This window comes from Terrapene carolina, unplaced genomic scaffold (genome assembly GCF_002925995.2).
Source record: "Terrapene carolina triunguis isolate 2854851 unplaced genomic scaffold, T_m_triunguis-2.0 Scaffold247, whole genome shotgun sequence".
Lineage (NCBI taxonomy): Eukaryota > Metazoa > Chordata > Testudines > Emydidae > Terrapene > Terrapene triunguis.
The window spans coordinates 10,162,110-10,182,807 of record NW_020664598.1 but is presented as its reverse complement, the minus strand read 5'-3'; the positions used below and the strand labels follow the sequence as shown (position 1 = coordinate 10,182,807).

Below are 20,698 nucleotides of genomic sequence, written 5' to 3'. Positions count from 1 at the left end.
GAGAGGGAATGCAGATATTCCTGGCTCCCAAGACCTGTGCTCTGGGCACTAGACCATGCATCTCACTTGAGAGGCAACTAAGAACTAGCTTGTGACAACAGCACTCATGCCTCAGCATGAGCCTGATTCCATAAGTCGTCCTACTGACTTCAGGAGACATCTCATGGAGTAAGGTCAGCAGGAGGAGTCAGAATGTGTCTCTATGTGACCTGGTGATTTAGAGCCAGATTGTGGACCCCATACTTTCACTGATGAGCCAGGAGTCTCAGGAGTTGTCCCATTGACGTTAATGGGACCACTTGGATGAGTCACGTAAGGGGTTCGCAATCTGACCCGTAGTTTGCATCACTTTATTAGACGACCATAAAAAACTAAAGAGAATGAATTTGTTCCCCCACAGAGCTGAATTCCCAAGTACTGGCCTAGATGGGATCTAGGGACAATGTAGCTCTTTTCTTCCCATTTTTGCTCACCCACAAAGAGTCGTTCTCAGGTGTGCCATAGACTCCTGAGGAGTTTGTGGGAGGGCGGGAGTGTGGCTCCTGTCATGGCATTTTATGGGATGCCTGGGCTCCTGCGTTTCACAGTAGGTGCCACAGAAGATTTAAAAGGTTTATGGGGCACTTTGCTCTCAATCTGCATCCTGGCATACATGGCTGAGCAAATCTTCTCCAATAGGTGACTGGAGAAAGGGATCATTAGACAGGCTCACAACCCCATGGCTATTATTGATGACCCTCTCCTGGTCTGCAACAAAGAGACTGAGAACTGCAGGGTTTGCAAAGATATATGTGGGCTCATCAGAGAGGGGCAGGAGGGGCTGCAGGAGCTGCTTGTATAAGGGAGGGTTGGAAGGATTCCTCTGCCTCTGGTAGAGCTTTCCGTAGACTAGTAGTTCACCCCGACACAGCTGATTTACTCCTGGTGCTCAAAAATCATCCTGATGAACAAGTATGTGCCTTTGGAATAGGCCAGCTTGCATGAAATGCTAGGTATTCCCAAAAGAATGACCCAGGGTGCAGCTATACTTCAAAAACAGACCCACAGCAGCAAATCTCAGAGCTTGGGTCAGCTGAGTCAGGCTTTTGATAGTTCTAGTGTTTGCAACTGTGGATCATCACAGCTAGTTGCTAGTTTGTGCTCACACAAAAATAAACTCTTTTTCAATGCTGGTTTAATTTAATAGTAGGATGCAGGTAATCTGACCTAGTAGCTGGGGTGATGTGAAGCTGGAAGTGACTGGTGACTTTTCTGTGACTGAAACTGAATGAAGACCCTGATTCAGGAAGACAGTCAGATTCAGGAAAATAATTAAACACTTGCTTAAAGTTACGCATGTGCTTATCTGCTTTCCTGAAGAAGGATGGACTTGAGCACATGCTTCTGCCCTTTCTTGATCTGGAGATACAGTTCAGAGACAACTTTTGTGATGCCTCCATTTCGGGTACCCAACTTGAGACACCTGAAAGTGAACACTCAGTATTTTCTCAAAATCAGGGCCCTTGTATTTTATCTCTGATGTTAAAGTGTAATCTATACTTACTGTTGCCAGTTTTTCAATCTCAACATCAGATGATCCAAGAGAAGCCAGTCCAATAGCCTAAAGCAAGTAGACAATGATATACTTGTGTTATTGTTTAGCCAACAGGAGAAAGACAGACATAGAGGAGTACTATCTCATTTCTAACATGAAATAGTCATTGCTATTTGTCAACCAATGTCCTACAGGGGTTTCCAGGATACCTTTGTCTCTCTGGCCCCATCTACACAGCAGAAGGAACCAGATTTGTTGATCATTAAAACTGTTTAATTGCATGTAGTTCTTGGCCTAATGTTGACCAGCTCTTAGCCTAGTTTTGACCCAAGGCACATGCCCTCTCTCCCCAAACAACAAAGAAATCTTGTTACGAGGCCAAGGTCTATATGGCTGGATGACACCTCCAGCTTCTCCCATTGCATGGCCTGGCAACATACAAATAGTCTCTTTCCCACCTGCCAGACCCCTTTCTAGCTCCTATGCCAGCTCCAGCAAGATGGAGGTGATGTTGGTGGGCAGAGGAAAGTATTTTGAAGAGCTTGTAGCTACGGTGCAGTCCCTGTTGGTGGAAGATATACAGCCATAACACTGCTCTACAGCCAAAATGCTTCTGAAATAAATGTAGTCAAACTTTACTAATTCTGGGTCACAGAGAACGAAAATGATGCTTAAAATTGTTGATTGGCTCTAGTTTTCAAGATATGCTATTGGGTCAGTATATACGACCCTTGACTTGGGAATGGCGCAGGATAAGTGAGTTATAAAGGGAAGGGATCTCAATTTAAACCAGAAATGACTAAAATACATCTTTGACTGGATCTATGAATAAATCTATGACTGGGTTTGGACAGGACTTGCTTTTTAGGCAAAACAATGAATGATGCAATCTGAAGCTGGTATTGCGTCATACATGATATGAATTGCATCATGTTATTCCTAGAAGTCATGGATGATGCAATCATAATGAAGCTTACATCACTCTGCTGAACAAATTGCCCTATATCAGCTCTAGAAATCATACAGTGTCATGCTCTCTTATTTGTCAGTGTTTGATTTTGCAAAGGGACACATTTCTGTTTAGCCAAAGTGAGCAGAGATGCCTTGTACTTGTGTGAACAGTGCAGATAACTTCTGCTATGTTTGTGGTGAAGTGACTTTTGCATCACAAAAGTGCAGTATAACCACTATGGTTAAGAAAGCCTATCACCTTTATTTTGGCTGCAAAATTGGAGATCAGGACAAGAGGTGGGCCCCACACATATGCTGCAACACTTGTGCAACAAATCTTCGCCAGTGGTTGAACAGGAAAAGGAAATCTATGCCTTTTGCAGTGCCAATGATTTGGAGAGAGCCAACAGATCATACCAGCAATTGTTACTTCTGCATGGTGCCTCCAGTTGGGAAAGGTGTGTCAAAGAAGAAAAAGTGGACTGTGCATTATCCAAACATTCCATCAGCTATACGCCCAGTACCCCACGGAGAAGGACTGCCGGTTCCCGGTGCACCAGAATCATTCTCACTTAAGTCAGACGAGGAAGAGGAAGAGGATGAAACTTCTGGTCCTGAAGCATCAATGTCACAGGACCCATATTTTCTCCCATCCTCCTCCTCTGAACACACCTCATAACACAAGGTGAACTGAATGACCTTGTCAGGGATTTGGAACTACCCAAGAGTAAGGCAGAGCTGTTGGGCTCCAGACTACAGCAGTGGAATCTCCTGGCAGGTGATGTTAGGGTTTCCCTGTTCCGTGACCGTCAAAAGGATCTTGTCCCATTCTTCTTCATGGAAGGTGATCTTGTAGCCTGCAACAACATCGATGGTGTGGTGGCAGCCCTCAACATCGTTCACGATCCAGATGAGTGGAGACTGTTCATTGATTCATCGAAGACGAGTCTTAAAGCTGTTTTACTGCATAATGGCAATGTTTTGCCATCAATTCCAGTTGGTCATGCAGTCCATATGAAGGAAACCTATGACAACATGAAACAACTTTTGACGTGCATAAACTATGACCAACATCAGTAGCAGCTTTGTGGCGATTTGAAGGTTGTTGCTCTCTTGCTTGGTCTGCAGACTGGATACACAAAGTACTGCTGTTTTCTCTGCGAATGGGATAGTTGTGCAAGAGATTCCCACTACATCAAGAAAGATTGGCCACTCCGACAGTCATTGGAGCCTGGGAGGAAAAGTGTGCAGCATCCACCACTTGTTGAATCAAGGAAGATTTTGTTACCACCCTTACACATCAAGCTGGGTCTGACGAAGAACTTTGTCAAGGCCATTGACAAAACACAAGCAGCTTTCAAGTACCTCCGTGGAAAATTTCCAAGGTTAAGTGAAGCTAAGATAAAGGAAGGTGTCTTTGTTGGTCCTCAGATTCGTGGACTTCTTCGAGATGATGCATTTGACCATGCACTGCGTGGCAAGGAAAAGACGGCATGGAAAGCCTTCCAGTTAGTGGCAATAAATTTTCTCGGAAACAACAAGGCAGACAACTACAGGTTGTTGGTGGAAAACCTCCTCAAGGCATACAAAAGCCTTGGTTGCAACATGTCACTACAGATACATTTTTTGCACTCTCAACTAGATTTTTTTTCCCACCGAACTGCGGAGCAGTGAGCAACGAGCAGGGCGAGCGATTTCACCAGGACATTGCAACAATGGAGAAACGCTATCAGGGCAAATGGAACCCATCAATGCTTGCAGACTATTACTGGACAGTGACAAGAGATGCTCCATTTAATGAATACAAGAGACAAGCCAAGAAGCGCCGAGTAGACACTGAATAGGACTAAACTATGTACATAATAGCTTTTTGCCTTTTGTTTCATAATATATTTTATTAATATAACCCTTTTGCTGATTTTTAAAGTGTTACATAAACAGGACAGGTGAAATATTATCATGTAAAGCAACCATAAACACATGAAAAGACCTAGGTTTACAATTTATTATTAAAACTCTATTATCTACACAATATACATAGACATAAAATGTAAAAACTTAAATAACTTAGAAACAGTAGCCAATCAGTTGTTTTAATTGTCATATTTGAATTCAGCACATCAAAATACATAATAAATAGCACATTTTATCTCTGAAGCAGACGACTTCTCAAAAATTGTAGACCAATGTAATTGGTCAATTCAGTTGTAGTCTAGGACTACTCTTGGATGCCTCGCTGAGCTCTCATATAGCAGCATCTGTGAGGAATGCTTTCTATCAGCTCCACTTGGTTAGAAAACTCGTCCCATTCTAGTGAGTGAAGACCTGCCCTCAGTTATTCATGCCTTCGTCACCTCTCAGCTGGACTACAGCACTGCGATATACCTGGCCATGAAGCCTTCTGTGTTTAAGAAGCTCCAACTAGTTCAGAATGCAACAGTGTGTCTCCTCAGCAATGCAGGCTACCACAAGCACATCACACCTGTCCTTCCCTCTGTCAGGAATCAGGACATGCAGCATTGCCAGTATGGAAGCAGGGCTTGCAGCACAGCAAGTCTCTGGGCAACCTAACGAGCGCAGCTTGCCGGTGCTAGGCTGACTGACTACACTGCCCAACTGGTTTGCAGAGTCAGCAGGCCGGCTCTTAAGCCCAGCTGCAGCAGCAGTTCAGCGGCTGCTCAAAGCATTTGCCCATGGCTGTGATAGCTCCTGCTTGTCCCTAGCCCCGGTCCTGCCTTGACTCCAGCCTTGCCCATGCCTTTCCTCACTCCAGGTAATCCAGTTCTGACCCTTGACTCCAATTCCTGACCTCTGACTCCGGCTCTGACACTTGGCTCTGATTGCTGACCCTAGGCTCTGGCTACCGACTCTGGCTGTGACCCTTGGGTCTGGCCCTGGACTCTGATCCTTGGCTACGGACGTCTGTTCTAATGACTTAGACTTGACTCTTGCTCTGATCATTGGGCATGACTCCTGCTCTGACCACTGGCTATGACCGCCTATGTCCCTATCACATAGAATTTAGAATCAAATTTATGGTCTCAGTCCTTATCTTCAAGGTACTCCGTGGCCTGGGCCCAGGGTATGTACAAGACCATCTAAAAGTCTGCGGGCAACAACTAGGCTCCCCGGTGCAGTGGAATTCTGGACAATCTGAGTCAAGCTCGTCTGTGCAGGAGACAGATCTTTCTCCAGAGCAATCCCAATCTGTGGAATGAATTCCCCCAAGAGCAAAGGTACATCACAAACCTCACCACTTTCCGATCCAAGGGCATGGTGCATTTCTTTGTCCTGTCTTCTCGAACAAACACCGAGTAACAGGTGTATATATATATTTTAAAAGACATATGCTACCAAGAAAAGACACTCCACTACTCACACTTCTCCCTCTGGGGAGAGGAGGAGAGAACAAACAACATGTGACAGATGTGTAGTCACATGGCTTGATGGACTACTGGAAGATACTACAGTGGTGAACATGGGTATAAAATAGAATAGAATCGAATAGACCTTGGTAATCTGAGCATAATACACCTCCAGAATTGCTTGAGATACAAGTTACTTTATAGTTTTACCAGTCCAATGGAAATTTGAGCCTGTTAAAACTGCCCTTAAAGACAATGGAAAGACTCCCATCAACTTCAGTGAGAGCTGGATTGGGCCTATTGGCACTTCAAAAGAGCACTACTGAACTTTTCAGCAGCAGAGTCGACAGCAAGAATCTGTCTACTCCCTTGTATGCTCCCCATTAAGCTAATTACATTATTTTAACAGTGGGAACAGCAATTCTCCGGAGCCTCCTTACAGTTCAAGCCCTGGATACAGTGTCATAGTAACAAAAACAAAACAAGGGCATTTTTACCATTAATTTTCACATAGTGGATGAAATCAAGAAGAATTTCCATGACAGGAATTCAGCCATGAAAAACACTTGATGTCATTCACTTAAATCAGTGAGCTTTTGTGAGCCTGTGTTCACTCTTCCATAATAGAGCAGAGAAAACAACAACAAAACCTGGTGGTTCTGAAATTACTATAGCCCCTTATTTTTACATCTTTTAATGGTTCTTTATTTCTAGTATCAAGCAAAAGGGAGTGTTCCCCCCACAGGGCAGGGCAGTCACAGGACATTAGAATATTATATGATTCACTGGTTCGAATATGGTAATGACCAAAACTGATGGCCACGTGATAGCTCCTGCTTGTTCCCAGCCCTGGTTCTGCCTTGACTCCAGCCTTGCCCAAGCCTTTCTTCACTCCAGGTAATTGACTCTGATTCCTGACTCTGGCTCCGACCCTTGGCTTTGATCTCTGACCCCAGGCTCCATGACATGAAACCAACTGGTGATCTCTTTCCAGAACTACTGGACGTCTATATCACAAAAATACTGGCACTTTTGTTGGCAGTCTCAGTAGAGGGCAAAGACTGATGGGGACTGCATGAGGAACCTTCTCATCCCTGGGAGGCTCCCACCAGTTCAAGTTAGAGGCACATTAACAATGCAGGGTAGGGGAAGCTTGTGCTGCTTTTTCCCATGCTGTACCTCTTCTGTGTTTAATTAGAGAACACACTGGCAACCCCCTGGAGATTGCAGTTCCCTAATTAGCCACAGAACACAGTTTTTCAGAAGCACTAAATCCACTTTGGGCCAGATTCTGATACTTTTATATGGAGTAACAGCTTACTCCACATGTAAGTCCCGTTTACTTTAAGGAGACTGCTCATGAGGTAAAGCTCTAATCAATATGAGTAATGGTGTCAGAATATGGCCATTTATAAACAAGATAAAAGTACCCTGGCAGATTGAAATGAAAATGCAGGGACCGGATCAGCCTAAATTATGATGGCTCCTGTCTGTGAAACCCAGAGATGCGAGTTCCCATGCAGTATGATGGGTACCTAAGAGAAGAGCCTATTCATTCTCAGGCAGGCGGTGCTTAGGGGTCTCCATTGCAACTGAAGCTTCCCTCTTCTTATTTCTGCCTTGGTTCTTATCTCCCCTAGGAGACACTGCCTGCTCTGCCCTGCCCTGGTGCTTACCTCCCCTAGGTGACATTGCCTACCTTGCCTTGCCACTTATCTCCCCTAGGTGACACTGCCTGCCCTGCCCTGGGGTATATTTCCTCTAGGGTGTAGCTGGCACCCCCAATGCAAGAGAGTACAAACACCACCACCCCCCTATACAGGCATAAATGGGGGAGAATCAAACCTTCAAAATTAAAATAGCAAATCATATCTAGTCCCTTGTACTCATTGCTACTGGAATTACAGACAAGGTTCCTTACCTGTGAGAACTGTGCAAATTCTTTGTCTGCTAACATGGGAACATGACCCAACAATTCGTGGCAGCAGTCCCTGGAAAACAAAGCACTTTTCTCATGTAATAAAGCTTGTGTTATGTGAAAATCCCCCCAAGTGCAATTCTAAGCAGGGCATAGCTGCTGTTTCACTGCTATTCTTTCTCCTGCTCTTTGCACAGCAATTTCACATGGGCTAGATTCTCAGCTGGCATAATTCAGTGAAGCTCCATTGGGGACATATATAAGGATACCACTGGAGTCAGACAGATGCCAGCTGAGTATTTGGCTCTAGGTCTCTGCTTTCATTTTCTCCTATCCAGTTGTCTGTGCTCTTTCCAAGCCTCCTACCTGTCCAGCTCTGTGTTATCTTCCTACTCTTGTCTTTAAGCCTTTTTCCATGCTATGACTTAGAACTCCCCGGCTCCAGTAATTTGCTCAGATACCTCCTTCTTTATATGGACAGCTCTCCCCAAAATTTACTTTTTCCATGCAGCCTGTCATTGATAACCTTGCCAAGCCCTGAACACACATCATGAAAACAGAACTCCAATGGCCACAGCTCCCATTGACTTCATTCATACCTGTGGGTGCTCAGCAGCTCCTCCGAAAACCAGGCCACAACTACAGAGAAGGCCAGCCTTTTACCCAGTGCCTCTTGTACATATAATCTGTGTATGAACTCCATTTCGAACAGCATGCCATAAGCCAAACTGAGAAGTGGTGCAAATGCTGGTTTGGAAAGGGTGTGCAACTGGTGTGGAAAGGGTGTGGAACTGGTGTGGGACTTGGAGAGGCAGAAGCGTGGGCTCATAGCAAGCAAAGCAATCAAGAAGAGGATGTAAGATAAGGCAGGGCAGGCTCAATGTGTAAGTTATACTCACTTTCATCCACTCTTGCCAATGTGTAACTTACCCCCCAATGTCCCTCCCCAATTATGTCAACTCTGAATTTGGCCCTTGTGGACTCATCTTCAAAGGTGCTGAGCAACCGCATCTCCCAGTAACTTCAATGAGATTGATAGGTGTTCAAAATCAAGCCAAGAGGCTGTGTCTAATTTACATTGTAAGCTTCTCATGGCTGGGTCCACATTTCCTGTGTCATGGAAGCAGCCAAACATCTTCTCAGAGTTCAACAAATGGTCAACACAATAAGAATGAACAGATTAAACCAGATTCTCTCCAGTCTTTTCCTTCTCCAGACATCTTTGCAAAAGAAACAGACTCCCCCTCTCTTGGACCACTTCCACCTCTGCTTGCTTCTCAAATTATTTCACTCCATTGACCATGTTGTGGTAATTGGGCCTACAAATTTATCCTAATTGCGAGCTCAACTGTAAAAAGTGACTGAAAGGTCTTAAAATGTCACAATAACCTACGATAACAACACAGGTTGATGGGCAAAAGGTAACCGAAGTACAACTCAGACTGTCGTATAAGGTTGTTTATAAAAATTAGCACAAGTGAAAAAACAGAACTGAATTAGTCCAGACAAAAAGAGCCTCTTGATAGAACTCAAGGATTGTGTTAAAATCACGCCTGGTAAACAAGAAAAGCATGGGGTCTGAAAATTCATGAATCAAAATTGGTGTTTTGGAAATTAGGCCTAATTTGTAGACCAAATAATGAGGGAATGGGCTCATTCTGCCCATCACTCCCTTTTGAGGTCCTTAAAAAAAGAGAGAGACACACCTTGGGGGGAAAGCTAATGGGCTGCGACACTGGCCGATATAAGATGAGAGAAAAGGAAGGAGCAAGGTTCACCATCATGGCTGCCACCCCCACCATCTCCTGGAACCTTGGGCCACTTGCATCTCCAGCCTAAGAGGTGTCCTGACCAGACTGGGCCAGAGAGAAGGGGGCATACCTCATCCCCTCCCCCACTAGCTCTGGCTGAATCCCAAACACCACCTGCCATGTGAGACTTGGTTTCCCCTGCACGCCCCCTTTGTTCTTTTCCTTCCCTACCTTATTTCTTCTCTTTCCTATCTCTCTCCTTTTTCCTTCTGTCTGAGAAGAGTCTGGCTTAGCCAGGCAAGGCTGCATTTTTTTAACACTGCTATAAGCCTGTGACCAGAGAGGGAGCTTAAAACAATGCTCTAAACAGCCTGGTGATATGAGTTTGTCAGGTCTCACAGTTGCTGGTAAGACTGTGTGCTGTGCCTGTGTTTTTCCAGCAATGAGGTTGCAAGCGATACTCAACCTCAGAGACAAAAGCTGCTATTTTCCATCTTTGCTGTTCTCTTCTTTCCCATTTTGTGCGTGTGCATCTTGTTTTGTCTTCTAGGAAATGGGATTGGACTTTAACAACAGCTACAAGGCCAGCTCCAGCCCATCTCAACTAAGTTCTCTTCTCCCCAAAAGAACAGTTATTCCCATCTCAAAACCTGTCAAACAAAGGGACTTTTCCTTCTAGAAACTCTCTCCAGCCAAAGGGAAAGGGAACGAGGGAGGGATGTTGTTAAAGTGAAAGCCTTACTTAATACTTTACATTTCAAATGCTTTAACTTTTTCCTTCTTTTTGGTATCTTTAATAAAAGGTTTAAAGGATGTTTTATGGTGTTTTTGCCATGGTACTAAGCAGACTGAGGTCTCTGTATATCAAAGACCTTGTTTAACACTGAGAATGTTGGACAATGACTGGGTTACATTAACACCCTTGACTCTTTGAGCCCCTGTATTCCATCTAAATTAGTACAACCACCACCACCACCACGAAAGGCTCACAGACTGAGAACCACTGGATTGTGCCATATCATCCTACTTACGGTTCTGGGGAATGCATAGGGGAAGAGGAATGCCTTATATACTGTGTGCTCTGAAAGACACGAAATGCCAGGCTGGCAAGGAAGTCACGAGGCGATAGCAGCCCTGCAGCTGGTCTCAGCTGAAAGCCTGTTCTTTCTGCAAAAGAAAACAACCCAGCAGGAAAATCTACTGTGAACATGACAACTCCACACCATCCAAGCAGTTTGAAATTTCCTTTGCATTTAGTCTCAGAACTTTCTTGTTCAGATGGATAAGGAAAATGTCTGTCTATTTTAGGTACTCATATGGGCTCTATTACCATGGTATTTGAGTGCCTCACAATCCTTCGTGTATGTATCTTTCTAACACCTCTGTGAAGAAGGGCAGGGATATCATCCACATTTTACGGATGGGAATTGAAGCACAGAGAGGTTAAGTGACTTGTCCACAGAGGAAAGCTGTGGCACAGCAGGAAATGGAAGCTGGATCTCCCAGGTCCCAGGCCACTGCCCTAACCACTGTCAGCTTTCTTCTCTTGTAATAATAAATGTCAGAAATAAACACGAGTTTTGGATGGTATGCACACCTTCTTGATTCAGGGCACAAGGCAACTTTCAGCTATTGGCGGCTCAGCAGGTATATTCCCTGGTTATACATTAGCCTGTAACTACCTACTGCAGGATTCTTACACCTTCCTCTGAAGAAGCCGGTGCTGGCTACTGTCAGAGACACGGCACTGAACTAGATGGACCTCAGGTCTAAGCTAGTCTGGCAATTCCTATGGTCCTGCATGGGCCTTTTATGACACAATCAACTTCAAGTAGTCAAGTTACCGTATGGTATTATGTTGTGTTTCATTTATTTTGTATGCATGATTCAAAAGCAGAAACTGGATTCACACTGGCAGCACACTGCCATACATTTTTGGAGAGTGTATTTTTTGATTTTTGCAGTCTGTTGAAATCATTGGGGTGCAGCAGCAACTGAATTTACATGGGACCCCTACAAGGTATGTAACAGGTAGGGTTACTCATTCTGGGTAATTTGGCCCTTAGCCTTTCTACATTTTCATTTTAACATTCTTTTCAGAGCTGTCAGCTCCCATTTTTCCATCTGATCTTGCACCTTTGTGTTTTATTTGTCTAAGTTTAAATTATAAGCCCCCTTTGGCAAAGCCCATGTTTTCTATGTGTTCAAAAAGCATCATGTAAAACTGCCGTGATTTAAGAAGAGTAGATGATAATCTTTTTGAAGCCCCATATTCCAAATCTGTGTTGCATTCCCTGCTTTCATAAATACTGTTTCAGCTCTCATTTTAATTACTTTTATTGCGTACAACTAAAAAAATATAAGGACAGAAATGGCTTTGTACTTGCTTTCCTAATTTGTTTAAACAGAAATGTTTCCCACAGAAACCAAGCTGTTCACGCGAAATGTTTTATGTTTCTTCCAGCATATTTGGTCTCAGTCTGTTTGGTCACTAGTTCTCTTTCTCATATAAAGACAATCTTCCGGGGGAAGAGGTAGAAGCCCCATCCCTAGAGACATTTGAAGTCAGACTGGACAAAGCAGGGAACACTCTTTCCCTGGCAGGATGATGACCTGGAGGAAAGGTCTTTTCCATCTTGAATTTCTATGATTTGTTGAGCCAAATTCAAAGACAATGTGTAAGATGCATCATGTAAGCTACACAGTAGTAAGTACATGTGAATCTAAGGGCACGTCTTCACTACCCGCCGGATCGGCGGGTAGCAATCGATCTATTGGGGATCGACTTATCGCATCTAGTGAAGACGCGATAAAATCAATCCCTGATCGCTCTGCCGTCTACTCCAGAAATCCACCGCGGCAAGAGGCGGAAGCGGAGTCGACGGCGGAGCGGCAGCGGTCGACTCGCCGCCGTCCTCACAGCCAGGTAAGTCGACCTAAAATACGCAACTTCAGCTATGCTATTCACGTAGCTGAAGTTGCGTATCTTAGGTCGACACCCCCCCCCGTAGTGTAGACCTAGCCTAAGAGTTTAGATTGTACTTGGACTACCTGCCTGTGCAAGGGTATCAGGAGGAACTGGGAGAACCTACACCGGCTATTCAGAGACCTGTCATGGCATTTAGGCCCTGGCTATAGCACTGGGACTGCTCAGGACTAGCATTGCACATGACCACAGCTCCACCTACAGCTGGAAGGAACTGCACACTGCCTCTCAGTATAGGATATAGTGGCTGGCATGTCCCCACCACATGCTATGGAATTCTGGGAGACACAATGCCACCTAGAGCTCCTCTGGGGAAGTGCAGCTCTTCGCCATCCACAACACGGGCTGGATTCCACCCAAGGTATTTGTAAATAAGAGGTATGCCTTATGCACCCTAATCTCACAAAATGGCTCACTGACATTGGACTGGCTGTTGCAGCTGCTGCAGATCTTGCAATGGTACCATTAGACTCTGACTTAGAGTGAGTTTGTGCCAAAGGGATCTGACAGTAACTGCAACTCTCACAATGCCCTAAGAGGAACGCTGTGTGATAAGGAGAATCTAAAGTTAGAATTATTGGTGACAAGGAGGTATAGATGGATATTGATTCAGTCTGGACCCAAGTATCTTATCCACCACTATATGAGTCCAGCCATAAACAACACTGGTTTGTGGAACACTCTGAATTTCCCTCCCCCGATAGATATTTGCAGAGTTTTCTAACTGATGATTTGTTATCATACTTTTGCCCAGAACAACTTGCATGATGACACATGGAAATAACTTAGGACCACAATCTAGAGCAGATGTGAATAGCCACAGACATCACTAAACAAAATCTAACTGTACACATACAAAGAGTGCGCACCAGTAGATCCTTACTTTGCCCTAATCTCCCCGCTTCTGTTATCCCTTCTGAAGTGAGCTAGGACTGATAAAAAATACCAATATCAGTCACATTCAGAGCAGTATCCTAAGACCTATTTACAAAGCTAAAGCTCCCTGCTGACTGCTGGCAGTAAAACACACAGAGAAGAAACATATCCAATTCCTCGCCACCATCCAGAGATGCTCCGATATTATACTGAGTGCAGGGTGGGATAGACAGGAAGGGGGGAGGGAGAATACTAAAACAAGCCCTAAATTGGTCAGGGGCAGATATGGTTGCCATGTACACCAAGGAGAGGCTCAATGGAGCAGAAAAGGAAGAGAGAACAGAGAAGGAGCTGGGTGATGGGTGAAGCCTGGAGGTTTGGCTCAGGGAGTCAAGGAAAGACATGGTTGAACCCACTGTGTAGGATTTTCCAAAATGAACGGTAATCAATGAAACAAAATGTCATTTTACCTACACAGTGAGGTATGATATTCCCTTAGTTGGGATTGGGAATGTTGTGATCCATTATTATTTTAAGTGATTCTCTTTTTTCTTATATTGAATAAACTTCCCTTAGCTAAGGCACTTTCAAGTCTTACACTTTTTTTCAGGACAATTTCACTGCGGCATGTTTTCAAAGGGAAACAGCCTCTGACCTCTGGTGAGAGGCAAATGATAAGAAAAAGACACGTGACCTGGTCCAAGACATCTTCCAGACACTGGCTGTGATCAGTAGGAGTCTGGAAGAAGCCACCTGAGCAGAGGCAGTGGCAGGACTAGGACATGAAGGTAACAACAACGGTGTGTTAAGAAAAACAATGTGTATTATGAATCTGATTCTGACCACATGTTCACTAGTGTAAATCAGGAATAACCCCAATTGAAGCCAATGGAGTTATACTTGTGTATCTCCAGTGTAAGTGATATCAGAATTAGGCCATTGTCCCCATGATCCAGCAAGGAAACTTAAAGGAAACCTACAATATTCTTAGTTATTTCTCACATTCTGTTAGTGAACAAGCTAATGGGCCAGATCCCTAGGCCCACCTGAGCAGTGTTCAACTCATGAATATATGGGATGTGGGACGTTGCCTCTCAGGCATCTTTCCACTCTCCTTATCCTTAACCCAACCACGGGCTCCCAGCATAACGTAGAGCAGCCTAAAGGCAACTCTACATTATGTCAGCAACAGCAAATCTCAAGGACTGCTTTGCCATCTTGGAATTGCTGGAGGGCATTGTGCTCCAGTTCCACCTCCTCCTAGCCCTGGCAATGTCCTCAGCTCACCCAGGAATGCCTACTATTCCTGGGGTTGGGTGGGTGGATGACATAATCCTGGCCATTCCAATTTACACCACTGAAGGATGTCTCTACACCTGGGGAATGTCTGGCTGCACTAGCAATGCAGTTGTCCATTCCCTTTGTGCTTCTGGATCAACACAAGGATCTGGCCCAATATACGTTAGTCTCTAATTAAAATGACAATGTACTGGAAATCTCTTCAGAAGTAGGTTAAGCCAATTTGTCTTGCATCTGTTTATTGGCAGATTGAGAGGTTCACTTGATTTGATAAACATCCAATTTAAACTTAATGTATTTTAAGTTAAATCTACCATTTATATATTTATTTTGCCATACTTTAGCAACTGTCTTTGGCCTGCATCTGACACCCTTCCTATTGCTGGGAGAGCAGCAAGGAGGGTGTTTTCTTTTACTGCAGCCATTCCTTGTCTACTCCAGATTACAGTGAATTTGGCAAGCCGATTTGTCGAAAAGGCACACCCTGTCTTGGAACTGAATCTATCCGGGGGGTTAGTAATACAGGATCTCAATCTCCACTGTCCTCTGTCACTCGAACGTCTGCTAACAGACTAATTTGAGCTTGCACCCTCTCAATATTGTATCTATTCCTAACCCGCTCTCCTTGTTATTAGCAAACAGATCTTCACGCCCAGTTCATTCAGAATGGGGGTCTGCCATCAACACCACTTTCCATCACACATCATTGTAGATTCCCAGCCTAGGGAGTGCTAAAATATAGTGGACTGTAATGTCTTGCCTTTTAAAAATCTGGAGACATCCTGAAGCTGAGGTATACTATCCTCTTGGTATCCACAGCATTTCTCCAGTTGCTGAAAGGCATCCAGGTACTGCTTACAGGCGTGGGTAGGATAGAGGCTGCTCAGCTTCCTGTAGACTTCCCTCCTGAAAGAACAACAACCCTTAGTTCATCTCCTTTACTAGGAACAGCACCTCTTCTCCCTGGCTTCAGAACCACAGCTATTCACACAGGCAGTGCATAGAGGGTATCTAAAACCAAGCTGAGCTCAGAAAAAATGATGCTCTGAAGCCGAAGCCTGGATGGAAGCTGCAGGGTAGGATTTTTCCAGGAGATGGGCACAAAACGAGGAACCAGATACGGGCCTCGATCTTGCACTTGACGCTGCTCAGGCAGATCTTGGTGCCTGTGTGGAACCCCATGAACTGTTCAACTGTAAATGGGCACCCAGAGTTTCCCTATTCAGGAAAGCACGAAGTATGTGCATAAAGTGAAGGATATGCTTCAGTGCTTTCTTGCATCAGGGTAGAGTGAACAGAGGGCAAGTGTGAAAAATCGGGACAGGGACTGGGGGGTAATAAGTGCAAGATACCACCCAGGCAGCTCTGAATGCAAGATGGAGATGTCCATGACCTCAAATTTTGGAGGTGTTTAGCTTATTGTAATAAAAGGTGCTATATACAATTATATAAAATTAGTTGGCAGTGCATGGAATCTAGGGCTTTGGTTTGGGCCCTTCTCATGTATTTTATTATTTCATTTTAAAGGCCCCACTTTCAAAATATATTTAGCTATTGCAAAATAAACAAGCACTAAAGTGATGGCAGGGAAGCTTATAGAAATGGTTATATTTATTCACACCCAGCTCTGGGGTTCTAACAAGTGTATAAACATTGTTTTATGAAAATTGAGATCATTCTTGGAAATACTGACTAAAGAAAATGACTTTCTCTTGTTTTTGTATTGTAAGTTTTTTGCTGCTATTGTTGCTATGGAGGTGATAGCCAGTATCTTGTAATGGTGTCATTCCATCACATAAACTTCTTATGTTAGCGTGGGTGTAATTGGGGAAAAAAGAAACAAACTTAGACAGTGGCTGTTGTCAGTATTGTAAAAGCTGCATGAACTCCATCTCCACAGAGAAGACAGGAAAAGTTTAGGAGAATAAGAGGCCAGATTTTGCCCTAACTTATTTCCCATAGAATACCATTGACTTTAATGGTATTGTATAGGATGTAAAGCAGCGCATCAGTCCAAGATTGCTCTCTGTACAGTCTTATCTAGACTTGTGGGAAGAATCTGGACATACTTACTTCCAAGAGTGACTTTACTGTTAATACAAGCGCCAAAGCTTAGGCAGGATAGGAGACTAGAAATGAGTGTGACCCAAAACTCCAGGTCCAAATATTCTTCTTCAACTTTGGGCAAGTTTGTGTCTTGATAAGATGCTGGATGCCCTGCCCCTTTTCTCTATGGGACTAATATTGGTCATTTCGTTTTAAAACAAAACAAACTTTAAAGTCCAGGGGCCAGAGCCTCAGCCAGTGTAAATAGACACAGTCAATGAATTGTATCTAATTGTGTGGATGAGGCTTTGGCCCACAGTGTATTTTGTAGCCACGTCTCTTTCAGCACCATTTGTCTGCATAATTATCACCATCAGCATAGAAGAGGAGAAGCCACTAGATACTGGCCTTCTAGTATAGGGCTTGGAGGAGGAGACATGGAGGACAGAAGCCCCACAGAGAAAGAAGTTGTTGCCAGGATACTTTGACATTTTTTGGCCCCTTTCTTCTCCATATGGTTTATTCTTACTCCCTGGTTGGATGACAGAAATAAATAATGAACATAAAAAGAATGAATATATCTTGTGTGGGCATAAATACCTCGGTTCACATGTGAATGCAGCTATTTGTACAAGGAACAGGCATTCTCCAAACCATTGTACAGCGCACATGAATAAGGATGAACTGAGCAGCTGGAAATTCAAATGAATATTTGTGAGCCCTGTATTCAGCCTGCTCTAGCTGTAGGGACCAATGATGCTGAAGGGCCAGTGCTGGCCATCCCCACCCTAACAAGAAGGGTGGGAAGGGCAGAGAGCAGAGTGAGGGGATAAGCAGAGGAACCTGATCCTATAGCAGCCCCTCAGACTGCAGTCCACGCTCTGAGAAGACAAGGCGAATCCCTGCAGAAGAGTTTGTGATCCTGCCTTCGGAAGCCTACGATCAGCAGCAAAGGGACATTCCCTGTGTTGAGACTGCTTTACCTCTAGTTATCACCAGGAGGTGGGACTTCTAGTCACCTGTGTTCAAGAAAGATTAATTCAAACTGGAACAGGTGCAGAGAAGAACTGCGAGGATGATCAGGGGAATGGAGAGCCTAACATGTGAGAAGAGACAAGGAGAGCTTGGCCTCTTTAGCCTAGCAAAACAAAGGCTGAGGGGGAATCTGACTGCTCTCTATAAATGCATTGGGGGGTAAGCCCCATGGAAGGAGAACAGCTATTGAAGCTAAAGGACAATGTTGGCACAAGAACAACTGTGTATAAACTGACCATGAACAACAGGCTGGAAATTAAATGAAAGTTTTTACCCATCAGAGGGTGAGGTTCTGGAACAGCATCCCAGTAGCAGTTGTGGGGGCCAAACACCCTAACTCGTTTTAAGGTGGAGCTTGATAAATTTATGAATGGACTTATATGCTGTGGTTTCCTGTGATAGCACGGGACTGGCCTTGACCCAGCAGATCCCTTCCAGGCCTATGTTCCTATGAATTCTGCTTACAAACCAAGTAGAAAGGGGCTGAGTTAGAAAACAGAAATTACAGACTTTTAAATATGCTTACTTTACTTTAAATATACTGTACAAAACTTTTTAATTTTTTTTAAAATAGACCAATACTTCCCTATTAGAAAATTTAAAATTGTGTTTACACTTACAATAGAGACAAGTTTAAAATTAATTGTACGGGTTGCTCTAGAACTAAGTTTAGTATTACATATGCTTTTACTGCAAACAGTTTCCTTTTTTTAGAAAATTATAAGCACTGCAAATAAAAAAATATCATATTTTATTCTTAGACAATAGAGAGAAGAAACAGTGGTCTTCATTTAGTATTCTCAGCTGTTGTGCACTATTGATCTGCACTGCACAGCTGCAGTGTTCCAGCCCAGAGGTGGCTACAATTCAGTGACAGGACAACAGAACTGTGTACACGTAGGGCTCAATTCTGCAGTCCTTACACAGGCAAAATTCCCACTGCTTCAGTGCACAGCTTTTCTAGGTTTGAAAGCCGTGGAAAGCAACTTCATAGTAAGCTGTCAGAGGCAGAGGAAAAGTTAACCTGCTTTGAAGGCGGAACCTCCTAACACCAAACCCCTCCACAGAGAGTTTCAGAGCGGCTCGAGGAGCAGCTGGTGAGCTCAGGAACATGTACTCCTCGCCTTCCTTCTGCACTTCCTTCTCTTCTCATTCTTTGGATTGCCTTCAAAGACCCCAGGTTATGAGGGGGAAAGCGGAGGAAGTCCATCCTGAGCCAGGCTGTAGTCACTTCCCTGTGTGATCAATGGTTTGTGGAAAGATGCGCCACCCTTAGATGACGGGGATGGGTTTTTAAAATTCCCTGGGACACAGAGGAGTGCTGGAGTTGCTGGAGAAAGTAGAAAATGGTCCTTCAAAACATTTTTTCCCACAGAAAATGGCTTTTTGAATCAATGAAAATGTTTGAAAAAAAAATCTGTTTTTCTCAAAATTTCAGGGGATTTTGATAAAAAAACCTGAAAACCAATTTTTTAAAAACAAAAAAACCCTACATTTTTAAATTATAAGCTGAACAATTTCAGTTGCTGAGAAAGAGAAATATATATCTATACACACTCAGTGGTAGGTTTTTAGACAAAATCCTAAAAACATACCATTAGTCTGACCCAGTATGGCCATTCTTATGTTCTCATGATAACTGCATTCAAAAAAGAACTAGATAAGTTCATGGAGAATAGGTCCTACAATGGCTATTAGCCAAGATAGTCAGGGACAGAACCCCATACTCTGGGTGTCCTTAAACCTCTGACTGCCAGAAGCTGGAACTGGGTGAGAGGCAATGGATCACTCATAATCAGTAGCATAGCTGGGGGGGAGCGGGGCAGCGGCAGTTCCCCCACTGAGCATCTTGGCGCCTTTTTAATTTTTACTCACCCGGCGGCGCTCCGGGTCTTCGGCGGCACCTCAGCGGCGGACCCTCACTCGCTCTGGGTGTCTTCGGCGGCACTGAAGGAAATGCTGCCGAAGACCCGTGGAGCAAGTGAAGGTCCCATCGCTGAGGTGCTGCTGAAGACCCGGAGCGCCGCCGGGTGAGTAAAAGCACCGCCCCGTCAGTAAAAGCGCTGCAGCGGGTGGCGTCTTTTTTTTTTTGATGCTCCCCCGTTCCCTCCACCTGGCTACACCACTGCTCAGAATTACCCTGTTCTGTTCATTCCCTTTGATGCATCTGGCACTGGCCACTATCAGAAGACAGGATATTGGGCTAAACAGACCATTGGCCTGACCTCATGTGGCCATTCTTATATACTTAATTTAAAATAAAAATCAATGACAATTTGATTTTCATCAAAAACATTCTGTGAGATGAAAATTATTTCCTGACCATCTCTAGTACCTCCCCTAGATAAAATCTATTCAGAACACTAAGGATAATACACCTGAGAAATTTAGGGTCTGATCCAACTCCCATTACAGGCAGTGAAATGATTCTTACTGACTTTAGTGGAGTTGGATCAGGCCCTATTTAGTGTGGGAGGAGGAAGGTAATAACTATTTTAAAAGGGAATATTCTTTGTAAATACTAAAAGCTAGTAAAAATCTGGATTTCTAAAACTGAACCTTGATCTGAATAGTGTTGTCAATTAAGTGCACTGTAAATGCACGCATGCTGAGACCATATGTGTGCTGTTTCTTTAAAATGACAGGTGAGGGCTGTGAAAGATTCTAGGCAGAATCTTGACAGTGAAGCAGTGGGAAAGACAGCTGGGACAGCTTTAGGGATAATGCTGTTTCCTTATTCTAATCAAGTTCCTTGTTCTCTGTTAGAAGAAGGTGACTGTCCGCCTTTACTATTGTCACATGACATATGTCTCAATAGCTTTGTCCTCTGTTCTCCCTTTTCCTGCTCAACTTCTTCCCAGTAAACATCTCCCCATTTGCTCCCATGACCGTTCCGTTTATGGCTCTGCAATAACTATGCCTGACAACGTAGACTCA

General features: G+C 44.0%; 1 protein-coding gene across 1 annotated transcript in view; it reads right to left on the bottom strand.

Annotated features, from left to right (window-relative positions):
* Positions 1 to 20,698, bottom strand: part of LOC112112280 (tyrosine 3-monooxygenase-like) — a 44,415-nt gene that overhangs the window by 12,699 nt on the left and 11,018 nt on the right. Inside the window, exons 6-9 of the mRNA XM_024208143.2 lie at positions 15,441 to 15,586; positions 10,551 to 10,686; positions 7,772 to 7,841; positions 1,544 to 1,600 (exon numbers count right to left, since the gene is read on the bottom strand). Of these exons, the coding sequence (XP_024063911.2) occupies positions 1,544 to 1,600; positions 7,772 to 7,841; positions 10,551 to 10,686; positions 15,441 to 15,586 (409 nt within the window). The remainder of the gene's footprint in view (positions 1 to 1,543; positions 1,601 to 7,771; positions 7,842 to 10,550; positions 10,687 to 15,440; positions 15,587 to 20,698) is intronic.